Source organism: Aquarana catesbeiana, linkage group LG12 (genome assembly GCF_042186555.1).
Source record: "Aquarana catesbeiana isolate 2022-GZ linkage group LG12, ASM4218655v1, whole genome shotgun sequence".
Taxonomy (NCBI): domain Eukaryota; kingdom Metazoa; phylum Chordata; class Amphibia; order Anura; family Ranidae; genus Aquarana; species Aquarana catesbeiana.
Genome location: NC_133335.1, coordinates 476,520 through 491,041, shown reverse-complemented (window position 1 = coordinate 491,041; position 14,522 = coordinate 476,520). Strand labels below are relative to the sequence as shown.

Below are 14,522 nucleotides of genomic sequence, written 5' to 3'. Positions count from 1 at the left end.
AGCATTGCCAAAGTTGAGTTCCACCTGGTGGGCATGTCACAAATGAGGCGGTTCTTGGGCAGGTTGCATTCTCTTTGAATGTCAGCCAGGTGAGCACTGGCATTATATGACCGGCGGAAATGACCACAGACTTTCTTGGCCTGCCTCAGGAGATCCTGTAAGTCAGGGTACCTTTTTAAGAACCATTGCACCACCAAATTCAGGACATGAGCCAAACAGGGAACATGGGTCAAGTGTCCCTGTTGGAGGGCGGAGAGGAGGTTTGTGCCATTGTCACATACAAGTATTCCTGGCTGAAGTTGGTGTGCCGTCAACCACCTCTGAGCCTGCCCCTGCAGAGCTGACAGAATCTCTGCCCCAGTGTGGCTCCTGTCCCCTAAGCAGACCAACTCAAGTACCGCATGGCATCTTTTTGCCTGAGTGCTTGCGTAGCCCCTTGAACGCCTACGGAGCACCGCTGGTTCAGAGGAGAAATCTGCAGAGGAAGAGGCCATAGAGGAAGAAGAAGAGGAGGGGTGGAGGAGAGAGGTGTGGCAGAATCACCACTAGCATTTTGGAGGTGTGGTGGCGGAACAAGCTCCAACAATACTGCACCTTGTCCTGCATCCTTCCCAGCTGCCAGCAGAGTTACCCAGTGCGCAGTGAAAGAAAGGTAACGCCCTTGTCCATGCCTGCTGGACCATGAGTCAGCGGTAATATGCACCTTACTGCTGACCGCCCTGTCCAACGAGGTCAACACATTGCCTTCCACATGCTGGTAGAGAGCCGGAATGGCCTTCCGTGAAAAGAAGTGGCGTTTGGGAACCTGCCACTGAGGTACCGCACATTCCACAAATTCACAAAAGGGGGCAGAGTCTACTAGCTGAAAAGGCAGTAGTTGCAGTGCTAGCAATTTGGCCAAGCTAGCATTCAGACGCTAGGCATTTGGATGGCTGGGACCGAATTTCTTTTGACGGTTTAGCAACTGGGGTAGGGAAATTTGCCTGCTAAAATCCGATGTTGGTGTACCGCTAGCAGATTGGCCGCAAGTACTTGGGACACCTAGTGCAGGTTTCTGAGAGGACTGGAGGTATACTGGGGTTGGAGATCCCAGCTGATGAGGAGAAAGGAGAGGTCTGCCTTGTTCTTGATGTGGGTCTTTTAAGTGCTGTTGCCAACAGACTGCATGGGAGGTCGTCATATGTCTGGTCAAGCATGTGGTGCTGTTTTGGCCACGCTTGATACACTTCAGACATATGTTGTAAACAGCAACGGTGCGATCTGCTGCACACGTGTCAAAAAAGGCCCACACCAAGGAACTTTTCAAAATATGTGGGGAGTCAGCAGCGCCCTGCACCTGCTTAGCTCTGCGGTGTGATGCAATAGGGTGGCTGCCCTTAAGCTGCCCCCTGGAAGGCATCCTGCCTCGTTGGAGATGTGCCTCCGCCTCCTCCTCATCTCTTCTATCAGGCACCCGAGTCAGTGACCTCATCATCCCCTCCTTCCTCTTCACTGGAGCAAACTTGGCAGTATGCTGCAGCTCGGGGAACATGACTGCCAGTTTCTTGGGCACCCCCTCTCTCTAGACTCGCGTTACTCCCTTCCTCAACCTGGGTACCATCATCAGAGCCTTCAAATCGCTGCACATCCTCAAGCACCATGTACCCGACACTGTGGTTGAATAGTGCATGATGGTGGGGCTAGGGAAGGAGTGACTGTGGACAAGGAGCTGATGGAATAGGCCGCTTTGGCAGCTGCATTGGCAGGCAAACTACTCTGAGCCTGGGTGACAGGATGAGGAGGATGAGGACGGCTTTGTTATCCATTCCACCAACTCTTCTGCATGTTGTGGCTCAATAACATGGCTAGCTGCAGGAAAAAAGGACAAGCGTGCCCCACGGCCACGTGCTGAGGATGCACCATGTCCACGACCAGCACTGTTCACTGTAGACACAGAGCCTGCTTGCCCTCTTTTATTGGCCTGTGAGCGTCTGCCTCTCCTTGGTGGCCTTCCAGACATGCTGTAAATTTTGTTTAGCAAAAAAACACTACACTGTATTGTGTATTGTGTACACCACCAGAAAAGTAGTAGCAACTGCACTAGGGGTGCACCGTACTATGTACACCAACAGAAGTGTAATAACAACTATGGGTGGGTGTACTGTACTGTGTACACCGCCTGAAGTATATTAGAAAAAGTATACCAGGATCGGCCTGCAGTCAGATATAGCTAAAGTGGATATATATATGAAGGCACACTGACATTACCCAACACAGCAACAAAAGCAGATTTACATGTTGGGAGATAAGCGGTGACCTACCTTCATCTCCAATGGCAGCCAATAAGGGATTGGTCCTACACTCATCGTGTGAGTAATTGAGTCTTCGGGTCAAAGCTGTAAGGTCGATCCATCCAATAGTCTCATCTCATCCAGCTGGAGTCTATCCGGTCGTTTAGTTACCTGCTTTTTGAGTCTGCCATCTGGTAAGCAGGCAAGCTTGGTTCCACAAGCCCCCCACCCAAAGTGACTCCTGTCACACATCTCCCCTTTCAGCAGAAGACCAACACAGGAGACCCTAAACGCGTTGATTTCGAAGTTAGGCCAGTCCCCCAATGCCCTTACCCACACCGTACCCCAAACACATTGTCCCAAACAGAAAATTACTCACCCAGCCAATCTCTGCCTCTCTCGTAGAACATACCCGCTGCTGGGGAGAAGTGCAGACTGGTCCTTTCCCCTGGAGTTCTTTTAACCGCTGGAGACTGAAATCCCATCCACTATTGCTAGATGAAAATTCCCCGGTGTTTGCAGAGCAAGGCTGACATCCTCCTGTCCCAATTGCGGACCTTTTTTCTGGCCTTGTGTCAGTGGAGATAGAAGTCCCCTCCACTACAATAGGAACTCCCTCTTCTGTTAGTTGAGGACAGAGGCCAGCAGCACTCTGCTCTGTTGCCAGCTCTTCTGCTGGGTTGCTGTCGGTGGAGACCCCAGTCCCATCCACTGATATCAGCTCAAGCTGCAGTTGAGGTGCCAATTGCGTTCTCTTCCTGGAGCTCCTGCAGAGTCGATTCTTGTGGGCAGAGGTCAACAGTGCCATGCTCTGAAGCCAGCTCTTCTGCTGAAGGTTCACTGAGTTGTTCCTCCTCAGCAGAAAAGTCTATAAAATCTGCAGTCTCTGGGACTGATATCTGGGGATAGAGGTTCACTATCTCCTGTCCATAATATCTTCTGGGTTCTATCGGTGCTGGGCAGAGGTTAGCAGAGCTCTGCCCTGTTGTCAGCACTTCAGCTTTGGGGACAGCAATCTCCGGAGTTTTCGCTGCTAATTCTAGAGTGTGCTGCTGAATGGGTTCTAGCAGTTCCCTGTATGCCCTTTCAAGATACTGTTCTTTCCTGCAAGACCGAGCATAGCCTCTGTGTTCTCGCAGGTCCTCAAGGGTAGGTTCCCCCTTCATAGTCAAACGTGAAAACATCTGTAACCATCTGATCGGTGGTCCCCTGGTATCATTGTATATGTAGGGTGAGCGGTGCCCTGGTATCATTGTATGTGTAGGGTGAGCGGTGCCCTGGTATCATTGTATGTGTAGGGTGAGCGGTGCCCTGGTATCATTGTATAGGGTGAGCGGTGCCCTGGTATCATTGTATATGTAGGGTGGGCGGTCCCCTGGTATCATTTTATGTGTAGGGTGAGCGGTGCCCTGGTATCATTGTATGTGTAGGGTGAGCGGTGCCCTGGTATCATTGTATGTGTAGGGTGAGCGGTGCCCTGGTATCATTGTATGTGTAGGGTGAGCGGTGCCCTGGTATCATTGTATGTATAGGGTGAGCGGTGCCCTGGTATCATTGTATGTGTAGGGTGAGCGGTGCCCTGGTATCATTGTGTAGGGTGAGCGGTGCCCTGGTATCATTGTATGTGTAGGGTGAGCGGTCCCCTGGTATCATTGTATGTGTAGGGTGAGCGGTCCCCTGGTATCATTGTATGTGTAGGGTGAGCGGTGCCCTGGTATCATTGTATGTATAGGGTGAGCGGTCCCCTGGTATCATTGTATGTGTAGGGTGAGCGGTCCCCTGGTATCATTGTATGTGTAGGGTGAGCGGTCCCCTGGTATCATTGTATGTGTAGGGTGAGCGGTGCCCTGGTATCATTGTATAGGGTGAGCGGTGCCCTGGTAACATTGTATATGTAGGGTGAGCGGTGCCCTGGTATCATTGTATATGTAGGGTGAGCGGTGCCCTGGTATCATTGTATATGTAGGGTGAGCGGTGCCCTGGTATCATTGTGTAGGGTGAGCGGTGCCCTGGTATCATTGTATGTGTAGGGTGAGCGGTGCCCTGGTATCATTGTATATGTAGGGTGAGCGGTGCCCTGGTATCATTGTATGTGTAGGGTGAGCGGTGCCCTGGTATCATTGTATATGTAGGGTGAGCGGTGCCCTGGTATCATTGTGTAGGGTGAGCGGTGCCCTGGTATCATTGTGTAGGGTGAGCGGTGCCCTGGTATCATTGTGTAGGGTGAGCGGTGCCCTGGTATCATTGTATGTGTAGGGTGAGCGGTCCCCTGGTATCATTGTATGTGTAGGGTGAGCGGTGCCCTGGTATCATTGTATGTGTAGGGTGAGCGGTGCCCTGGTATCATTGTATGTGTAGGGTGAGCGGTGCCCTGGTATCATTGTATGTGTAGGGTGAGCGGTGCCCTGGTATCATTGTATGTGTAGGGTGAGCGGTGCCCTGGTATCATTGTATATGTAGGGTGAGCGGTGCCCTGGTATCATTGTATAGGGTGAGCGGTGCCCTGGTATCATTGTATATGTAGGGTGAGCGGTGCCCTGGTATCATTGTATATGTAGGGTGAGCGGTGCCCTGGTATCATTGTATATGTAGGGTGAGCGGTGCCCTGGTATCATTGTGTAGGGTGAGCGGTGCCCTGGTATCATTGTATGTGTAGGGTGAGCGGTGCCCTGGTATCATTGTATATGTAGGGTGAGCGGTGCCCTGGTATCATTGTATGTGTAGGGTGAGCGGTGCCCTGGTATCATTGTATATGTAGGGTGAGCGGTGCCCTGGTATCATTGTGTAGGGTGAGCGGTGCCCTGGTATCATTGTGTAGGGTGAGCGGTGCCCTGGTATCATTGTGTAGGGTGAGCGGTGCCCTGGTATCATTGTATGTGTAGGGTGAGCGGTCCCCTGGTATCATTGTATGTATAGGGTGAGCGGTGCCCTGGTATCATTGTATATGTAGGGTGAGCGGTGCCCTGGTATCATTGTATGTGTAGGGTGAGCGGTGCCCTGGTATCATTGTATGTGTAGGGTGAGCGGTGCCCTGGTATCATTGTATATGTAGGGTGAGCGGTGCCCTGGTATCATTGTATATGTAGGGTGAGCGGTGCCCTGGTATCATTGTATATGTAGGGTGAGCGGTGCCCTGGTATCATTGTATGTGTAGGGTGAGCGGTGCCCTGGTATCATTGTATGTGTAGGGTGAGCGGTGCCCTGGTATCATTGTATGTGTAGGGTGAGCGGTGCCCTGGTATCATTGTATGTGTAGGGTGAGCGGTGCCCTGGTATCATTGTATATGTAGGGTGAGCGGTGCCCTGGTATCATTGTATGTGTAGGGTGAGCGGTGCCCTGGTATCATTGTATATGTAGGGTGAGCGGTGCCCTGGTATCATTGTATGTGTAGGGTGAGCGGTCCCCTGGTATCATTGTATAGGGTGAGCGGTGCCCTGGTATCATTGTATATGTAGGGTGAGCGGTGCCCTGGTATCATTGTATATGTAGGGTGAGCGGTGCCCTGGTATCATTGTATATGTAGGGTGAGCGGTGCCCTGGTATCATTGTGTAGGGTGAGCGGTGCCCTGGTATCATTGTATGTGTAGGGTGAGCGGTGCCCTGGTATCATTGTGTAGGGTGAGCGGTGCCCTGGTATCATTGTATGTGTAGGGTGAGCGGTGCCCTGGTATCATTGTATGTGTAGGGTGAGCGGTCCCCTGGTATCATTGTATAGGGTGAGCGGTGCCCTGGTATCATTGTATATGTAGGGTGAGCGGTGCCCTGGTATCATTGTATATGTAGGGTGAGCGGTGCCCTGGTATCATTGTATATGTAGGGTGAGCGGTCCCCTGGTATCATTGTATGTGTAGGGTGAGCGGTCCCCTGGTATCATTGTATAGGGTGAGCGGTGCCCTGGTATCATTGTATATGTAGGGTGAGCGGTGCCCTGGTATCATTGTATATGTAGGGTGAGCGGTGCCCTGGTATCATTGTATGTGTAGGGTGAGCGGTGCCCTGGTATCATTGTATGTGTAGGGTGAGCGGTGCCCTGGTATCATTGTATATGTAGGGTGAGCGGTGCCCTGGTATCATTGTATATGTAGGGTGAGCGGTGCCCTGGTATCATTGTGTAGGGTGAGCGGTGCCCTGGTATCATTGTATATGTAGGGTGAGCGGTGCCCTGGTATCATTGTATATGTAGGGTGGGCGGTCCCCTGGTATCATTGTATGTGTAGGGTGAGCGGTGCCCTGGTATCATTGTATGTGTAGGGTGAGCGGTCCCCTGGTATCATTGTATGTGTAGGGTGAGCGGTGCCCTGGTATCATTGTATGTGTAGGGTGAGCGGTGCCCTGGTATCATTGTATGTGTAGGGTGAGCGGTGCCCTGGTATCATTGTATGTGTAGGGTGAGCGGTGCCCTGGTATCATTGTATGTGTAGGGTGAGCGGTGCCCTGGTATCATTGTATGTGTAGGGTGAGCGGTGCCCTGGTATCATTGTATATGTAGGGTGAGCGGTGCCCTGGTATCATTGTGTAGGGTGAGCGGTGCCCTGGTATCATTGTATGTGTAGGGTGAGCGGTGCCCTGGTATCATTGTATATGTAGGGTGAGCGGTGCCCTGGTATCATTGTATATGTAGGGTGGGCGGTCCCCTGGTATCATTGTATGTGTAGGGTGAGCGGTGCCCTGGTATCATTGTATGTGTAGGGTGAGCGGTGCCCTGGTATCATTGTATGTGTAGGGTGAGCGGTGCCCTGGTATCATTGTATGTGTAGGGTGAGCGGTCCCCTGGTATCATTGTATGTGTAGGGTGAGCGGTGCCCTGGTATCATTGTATGTGTAGGGTGAGCGGTGCCCTGGTATCATTGTATGTGTAGGGTGAGCGGTGCCCTGGTATCATTGTATGTGTAGGGTGAGCGGTGCCCTGGTATCATTGTATATGTAGGGTGAGCGGTGCCCTGGTATCATTGTGTAGGGTGAGCGGTGCCCTGGTATCATTGTATGTGTAGGGTGAGCGGTGCCCTGGTATCATTGTATATGTAGGGTGGGCGGTCCCCTGGTATCATTGTATGTGTAGGGTGAGCGGTGCCCTGGTATCATTGTATGTGTAGGGTGAGCGGTGCCCTGGTATCATTGTATGTGTAGGGTGAGCGGTGCCCTGGTATCATTGTATGTGTAGGGTGAGCGGTGCCCTGGTATCATTGTATGTGTAGGGTGAGCGGTGCCCTGGTATCATTGTGTAGGGTGAGCGGTGCCCTGGTATCATTGTATGTGTAGGGTGAGCGGTCCCCTGGTATCATTGTATGTGTAGGGTGAGCGGTGCCCTGGTATCATTGTATGTGTAGGGTGAGCGGTGCCCTGGTATCATTGTATATGTAGGGTGGGCGGTCCCCTGGTATCATTGTATGTGTAGGGTGAGCGGTGCCCTGGTATCATTGTATGTGTAGGGTGAGCGGTGCCCTGGTATCATTGTATGTGTAGGGTGAGCGGTCCCCTGGTATCATTGTATATGTAGGGTGAGCGGTCCCCTGGTATCATTGTATATGTAGGGTGAGCGGTGCCCTGGTATCATTGTATATGTAGGGTGAGCGGTGCCCTGGTATCATTGTATGTGTAGGGTGAGCGGTGCCCTGGTATCATTGTATGTGTAGGGTGAGCGGTGCCCTGGTATCATTGTATGTGTAGGGTGAGCGGTCCCCTGGTATCATTGTATAGGGTGAGCGGTGCCCTGGTATCATTGTATATGTAGGGTGAGCGGTGCCCTGGTATCATTGTATGTGTAGGGTGAGCGGTGCCCTGGTATCATTGTATGTGTAGGGTGAGCGGTCCCCTGGTATCATTGTATGTGTAGGGTGAGCGGTGCCCTGGTATCATTGTATATGTAGGGTGAGCGGTGCCCTGGTATCATTGTATAGGGTGAGCGGTGCCCTGGTATCATTGTGTAGGGTGAGCGGTGCCCTGGTATCATTGTGTAGGGTGAGCGGTGCCCTGGTATCATTGTGTAGGGTGAGCGGTGCCCTGGTATCATTGTATGTGTAGGGTGAGCGGTGCCCTGGTATCATTGTATGTGTAGGGTGAGCGGTGCCCTGGTATCATTGTATGTGTAGGGTGAGCGGTGCCCTGGTATCATTGTATATGTAGGGTGGGCGGTCCCCTGGTATCATTGTATGTGTAGGGTGAGCGGTGCCCTGGTATCATTGTATGTGTAGGGTGAGCGGTGCCCTGGTATCATTGTATATGTAGGGTGAGCGGTGCCCTGGTATCATTGTATATGTAGGGTGAGCGGTGCCCTGGTATCATTGTATGTATAGGGTGGGCGGTCCCCTGGTATCATTGTATATGTAGGGTGAGCGGTGCCCTGGTATCATTGTATGTATAGGGTGAGCGGTGCCCTGATATCATTGTATATGTAGGGTGAGCGGTGCCCTGGTATCATTGTATGTGTAGGGTGAGTGGTGCCCTGGTATCATTGTATGTATAGGGTGAGCGGTGCCCTGGTATCATTGTATATGTAGGGTGAGCGGTGCCCTGGTATCATTGTATGTATAGGGTGAGCGGTGCCCTGGTATCATTGTATATGTAGGGTGAGCGGTGCCCTGGTATCATTGTATGTATAGGGTGAGCGGTGCCCTGGTATCATTGTATATGTAGGGTGAGCGGTGCCCTGGTATCATTGTATGTGTAGGGTGAGCAGTGCCCTGGTATCATTGTATGTATAGGGTGAGCGGTGCCCTGGTATCATTGTATATGTAGGGTGAGCGGTGCCCTGGTATCATTGTATGTATAGGGTGAGCGGTGCCCTGGTATCATTGTATATGTAGGGTGAGCGGTGCCCTGGTATCATTGTATGTATAGGGTGAGCGGTGCCCTGGTATCATTGTATATGTAGGGTGAGCGGTGCCCTGGTATCATTGTATGTGTAGGGTGAGCGGTGCCCTGGTATCATTGTATGTATAGGGTGAGCGGTGCCCTGGTATCATTGTATATGTAGGGTGAGCGGTGCCCTGGTATCATTGTATATGTAGGGTGAGCGGTGCCCTGGTATCATTGTATATGTAGGGTGAGCGGTGCCCTGGTATCATTGTATGTATAGGGTGGGCGGTCCCCTGGTATCATTGTATATGTAGGGTGAGCGGTGCCCTGGTATCATTGTATGTATAGGGTGAGCGGTGCCCTGGTATCATTGTATATGTAGGGTGAGCGGTGCCCTGGTATCATTGTATGTGTAGGGTGAGTGGTGGCCCGGGTCTTTAATATCATTCTATATGTTTTCCTCTTTGCAGAGTCAGAAGTAGCAGAACCACAGAAGACCCCGATGTCCTGCCAGAGGGGCTGCAGAGTCACAGCGGGGAGGAGGGCGCAGGACCTGGAGGCACAGTACAGAGAGGTGGGTGTGTTTTATATCAGTGACTTACATTTTATATAAATCATGCCGGTAATAAGACTGTCTCACCCCAGGTGTATTATACCGGGAAATAATAACCCTGGGGGTACTATAATATACCGGGAAATTATCACCCCGGGGTATTGTAAGGTTATGATGTATGTTCTAGTAATCCTGTGTATGGGAATGGTTGGGTGTATGGGAATGGTTGGGTGTGATGTGGTGGGGGTTGGGTGTATGGGAATGGTTGGGTGTGATGTGGTGGGGGTTGGGTGTATGGGAATGGTTGGGTGTGATGTGGTGGGGGTTGGGTGTATGGGAATGGTTGGGTGTGATGTGGTGGGGGTTGGGTGTATGGGAATGGCTGGGTGTGATGTGGTGGGGGTTGGGTGTATGGGAATGGTTGGGTGTGATGTGGTGGGGGTTGGGTGTATGGGAATGGTTGGGTGTGATGTGGTGGGGGTTGGGTGTATGGGAATGGTTGGGTGTGATGTGGTGGGGGTTGGGTGTATGGGAATGGCTGGGTGTGATGTGGTGGGGATTGGGTGTATGGGAATGGTTGGGTGTGATGTGGTGGGGGTTGGGTGTATGGGAATGGTTGGGTGTGATGTGGTGGGGGTTGGGTGTATGGGAATGGTTGGGTGTGATGTGGTGGGGGTTGGGTGTATGGGAATGGTTGGGTGTGATGTGGTGGGGGTTGGGTGTATGGGAATGGTTGGGTGTGATGTGGTGGGGGTTGGGTGTATGGGAATGGTTGGGTGTGATGTGGTGGGGGTTGGGTGTATGGGAATGGTTGGGTGTGATGTGGTGGGGGTTGGGTGTATGGGAATGGTTGGGTGTGATGTGGTGGGGGTTGGGTGTATGGGAATGGCTGGGTGTGATGTGGTGGGGGTTGGGTGTATGGGAATGGTTGGGTGTGATGTGGTGGGGGTTGGGTGTATGGGAATGGTTGGGTGTGATGTGGTGGGGGTTGGGTGTATGGGAATGGTTGGGTGTGATGTGGTGGGGGTTGGGTGTATGGGAATGGCTGGGTGTGATGTGGTGGGGGTTGGGTGTATGGGAATGGTTGGGTGTGATGTGGTGGGGGTTGGGTGTATGGGAATGGCTGGGTGTGATGTGGTGGTGGTTGGGTGTATGGGAATGGTTGGGTGTGATGTGGTGGGGGTTGGGTGTATGGGAATGGTTGGGTGTGATGTGGTGGGGGTTGGGTGTATGGGAATGGTTGGGTGTGATGTGGTGGGGGTTGGGTGTATGGGAATGGTTGGGTGTGATGTGGTGGGGGTTGGGTGTATGGGAATGGTTGGGTGTGATGTGGTGGGGATTGGGTGTATGGGAATGGTTGGGTGTGATGTGGTGGGGGTTGGGTGTATGGGAATGGTTGGGTGTGATGTGGTGGGGGTTGGGTGTATGGGAATGGCTGGGTGTGATGTGGTGGGGGTTGGGTGTATGGGAATGGTTGGGTGTGATGTGGTGGGGGTTGGGTGTATGGGAATGGTTGGGTGTGATGTGGTGGGGGTTGGGTGTATGGGAATGGTTGGGTGTGATGTGGTGGGGGTTGGGTGTATGGGAATGGCTGGGTGTGATGTGGTGGGGGTTGGGTGTATGGGAATGGTTGGGTGTGATGTGGTGGGGGTTGGGTGTATGGGAATGGTTGGGTGTGATGTGGTGGGGGTTGGGTGTATGGGAATGGTTGGGTGTGATGTGGTGGGGGTTGGGTGTATGGGAATGGTTGGGTGTGATGTGGTGGGGGTTGGGTGTATGGGAATGGTTGGGTGTGATGTGGTGGGGGTTGGGTGTATGGGAATGGTTGGGTGTGATGTGGTGGGGGTTGGGTGTATGGGAATGGTTGGGTGTGATGTGGTGGGGGTTGGGTGTATGGGAATGGATGGGTGTGATGTGGTGGGGGTTGGGTGTATGGGAATGGTTGGGTGTGATGTGGTGGGGGTTGGGTGTATGGGAATGGTTGGGTGTGATGTGGTGGGGGTTGGGTGTATGGGAATGGTTGGGTGTGATGTGGTGGGGGTTGGGTGTATGGGAATGGTTGGGTGTGATGTGGTGGGGGTTGGGTGTATGGGAATGGCTGGGTGTGATGTGGTGGGGGTTGGGTGTATGGGAATGGTTGGGTGTGATGTGGTGGGGGTTGGGTGTATGGGAATGGTTGGGTGTGATGTGGTGGGGGTTGGGTGTATGGGAATGGTTGGGTGTGATGTGGTGGGGGTTGGGTGTATGGGAATGGTTGGGTGTGATGTGGTGGGGGTTGGGTGTATGGGAATGGTTGGGTGTGATGTGGTGGGGGTTGGGTGTATGGGAATGGTTGGGTGTGATGTGGTGGGGGTTGGGTGTATGGGAATGGTTGGGTGTGATGTGGTGGGGGTTGGGTGTATGGGAATGGTTGGGTGTGATGTGGTGGGGGTTGGGTGTATGGGAATGGTTGGGTGTGATGTGGTGGGGGTTGGGTGTATGGGAATGGTTGGGTGTGATGTGGTGGGGGTTGGGTGTATGGGAATGGTTGGGTGTGATGTGGTGGGGGTTGGGTGTATGGGAATGGTTGGGTGTGATGTGGTGGGGGTTGGGTGTATGGGAATGGTTGGGTGTGATGTGGTGGGGGTTGGGTGTATGGGAATGGTTGGGTGTGATGTGGTGGGGGTTGGGTGTATGGGAATGGTTGGGTGTGATGTGGTGGGGGTTGGGTGTATGGGAATGGTTGGGTGTGATGTGGTGGGGGTTGGGTGTATGGGAATGGCTGGGTGTGATGTGGTGGGGGTTGGGTGTATGGGAATGGTTGGGTGTGATGTGGTGGGGGTTGGGTGTATGGGAATGGTTGGGTGTGATGTGGTGGGGATTGGGTGTATGGGAATGGTTGGGTGTGATGTGGTGGGGGTTGGGTGTATGGGAATGGTTGGGTGTGATGTGGTGGGGGTTGGGTGTATGGGAATGGTTGGGTGTGATGTGGTGGGGATTGGGTGTATGGGAATGGTTGGGTGTGATGTGGTGGGGATTGGGTGTATTGGAATGGTTGGGTGTGATGTGGTGGGGGTTGGGTGTATGGGAATGGTTGGGTGTGATGTGGTGGGGGTTGGGTGTATTCTGGTCCTGGCATGGCTCCATCCTCACCTCTTCCTCCTCTTCTCTAGAATTATTCAATTCTTCCCGTCCTCGCTCCATTTACTCATCTCACAACACTTCCCTGAAAACCACAATGTCCTGGCCGTCCTCCATCTCTTCCCGCTGGCATGGCTTGTGGTCGGAGAGTCAAGGCCAGCGGCAGGATGTGGTCTGGTGTCTGAAATGACTCTGCTGAGGTGATGATGGCAGAGATGAGGAACACAAGTGACACATTCCCCGGGAGCTTTGTCTAGACTGACAGTAATAAAGAACTAGGCTGCATGGCATGGCCTACTTCCCTCCCCCATACAGGACTATGAGTATCTGTATACAGACTACACTATATGGTCATAAGTATTGGGACACACTCCTTTACACACAGATGAACTTTAATGACATCCCAGTCTTAGTCCGGAGGGTTCAATAATGAGTTTGGCTCCACCCTTTGCAGCTATAACAGCTTCAACTCTTCTGGGAAGGCCGTCCACAAGGTTTAGGAGGGTGTCTATGGGAATGTTTGACCATTCTTCCAGAAGAGCATTTGTGAGGTCAGGCACTGATGTTGGACAAGAAGGTGGGATCCCTGGTGGGATTAAATGTACAATTTCAGTCTTTGCAGATGACACTAAGCTATGCAGTGGAGTAACGTCCTTACAGGATGTCTCTGAGGTTTAATGTTGATAAATGTAAAGTTCTGCACTTGGGGGCTAATATATCCTGCATTATACATACTGGAGGGATCCGTGGTGGAGAAGGATCTGGGGGGATCCATGGTGGAGAAGGATCTGGGGGGGATCCGTAGTGGAGAAGGATCTGGGGGGATCCGTAGTGGAGAAGGATCTGGGGGGATCCGTAGTGGAGAAGGATCTGGGGGGATCCGTAGTGGAGAAGGATCTGGAGGGATCCGTAGTGGAGAAGGATCTGGGGGGATCCATGGTGGAGAAGGATCTGGGGGGGATCCATGGTGGAGAAGGATCTGGAGGGATCCGTAGTGGAGAAGGATCTGGGGGAGTCAATGGTGGAGAAGGATCTGGGGGGATCCGTAGTGGAGAAGGATCTGGAGGGATCCGTAGTGGAGAAGGATCTGGGGGGATCCATGGTGGAGAAGGATCTAGGGGAGTCAATGGTGGAGAAGGATCTGGGGGAGTCAATGGTGAAGGATCTGGGGGGATCCGTAGTGGAGAAGGATTTGGGGGAGTGAATGGTGGAGAAGGATCTGGGGGTTTTGGTAGATCATAAGCTCAATAATAACATGCAATGCCAAGCTGCGGTTTCCAAAGCGAACAAAGTCCTTTCTTGTATTAAGAGAGGTATGGACTCCCGAGAGATATCATTTTGCCCCTGTACAAATCATTAGTGTAGCAAGGTCCCAGGCCTCCTTCAGTCTAATGAGAACCTCCAGGGCCAGAAATAGCTGACATCCTTCTGTATATGGTGAGTTACATGGCATACAGGGTGTAATGCAAGGTAGATTGGGCGCCAGACACTTCTTGAATGCAAAAGTGATTTTATTTCTCTTAACAGAACTTTAAGAGAGAGGGTTAGGGCCAGGACACCCTTAGTTAGCTGCAAGATTAATTGGCAGACTCCAAGACTTTAACAGGAGTACAGCCATGCAGGGAAAGGCATTTAGCAAGACACCACATCTGCATGTGTAGGAATGCTGTCTCCTATGGCAACAGTCTTTAACCATTCCTAACACAAATTGTAACAGTTCTTTCACTTCCACTACAGTCTCTCTTTGTAGTTCTTCAGCCCACTGAGCTCCTGGTCTGATTCA

General features: G+C 52.2%; 1 protein-coding gene across 1 annotated transcript in view; it reads left to right on the top strand.

Annotated features, from left to right (window-relative positions):
• LOC141113782 (cilia- and flagella-associated protein 337-like) overlaps positions 1 to 14,522 on the top strand; it is a 178,447-nt gene that overhangs the window by 158,191 nt on the left and 5,734 nt on the right. The window contains exon 20 of the mRNA XM_073607063.1: positions 9,537 to 9,640. Within this exon, the coding sequence (XP_073463164.1) occupies positions 9,537 to 9,640 (104 nt within the window). The remainder of the gene's footprint in view (positions 1 to 9,536; positions 9,641 to 14,522) is intronic.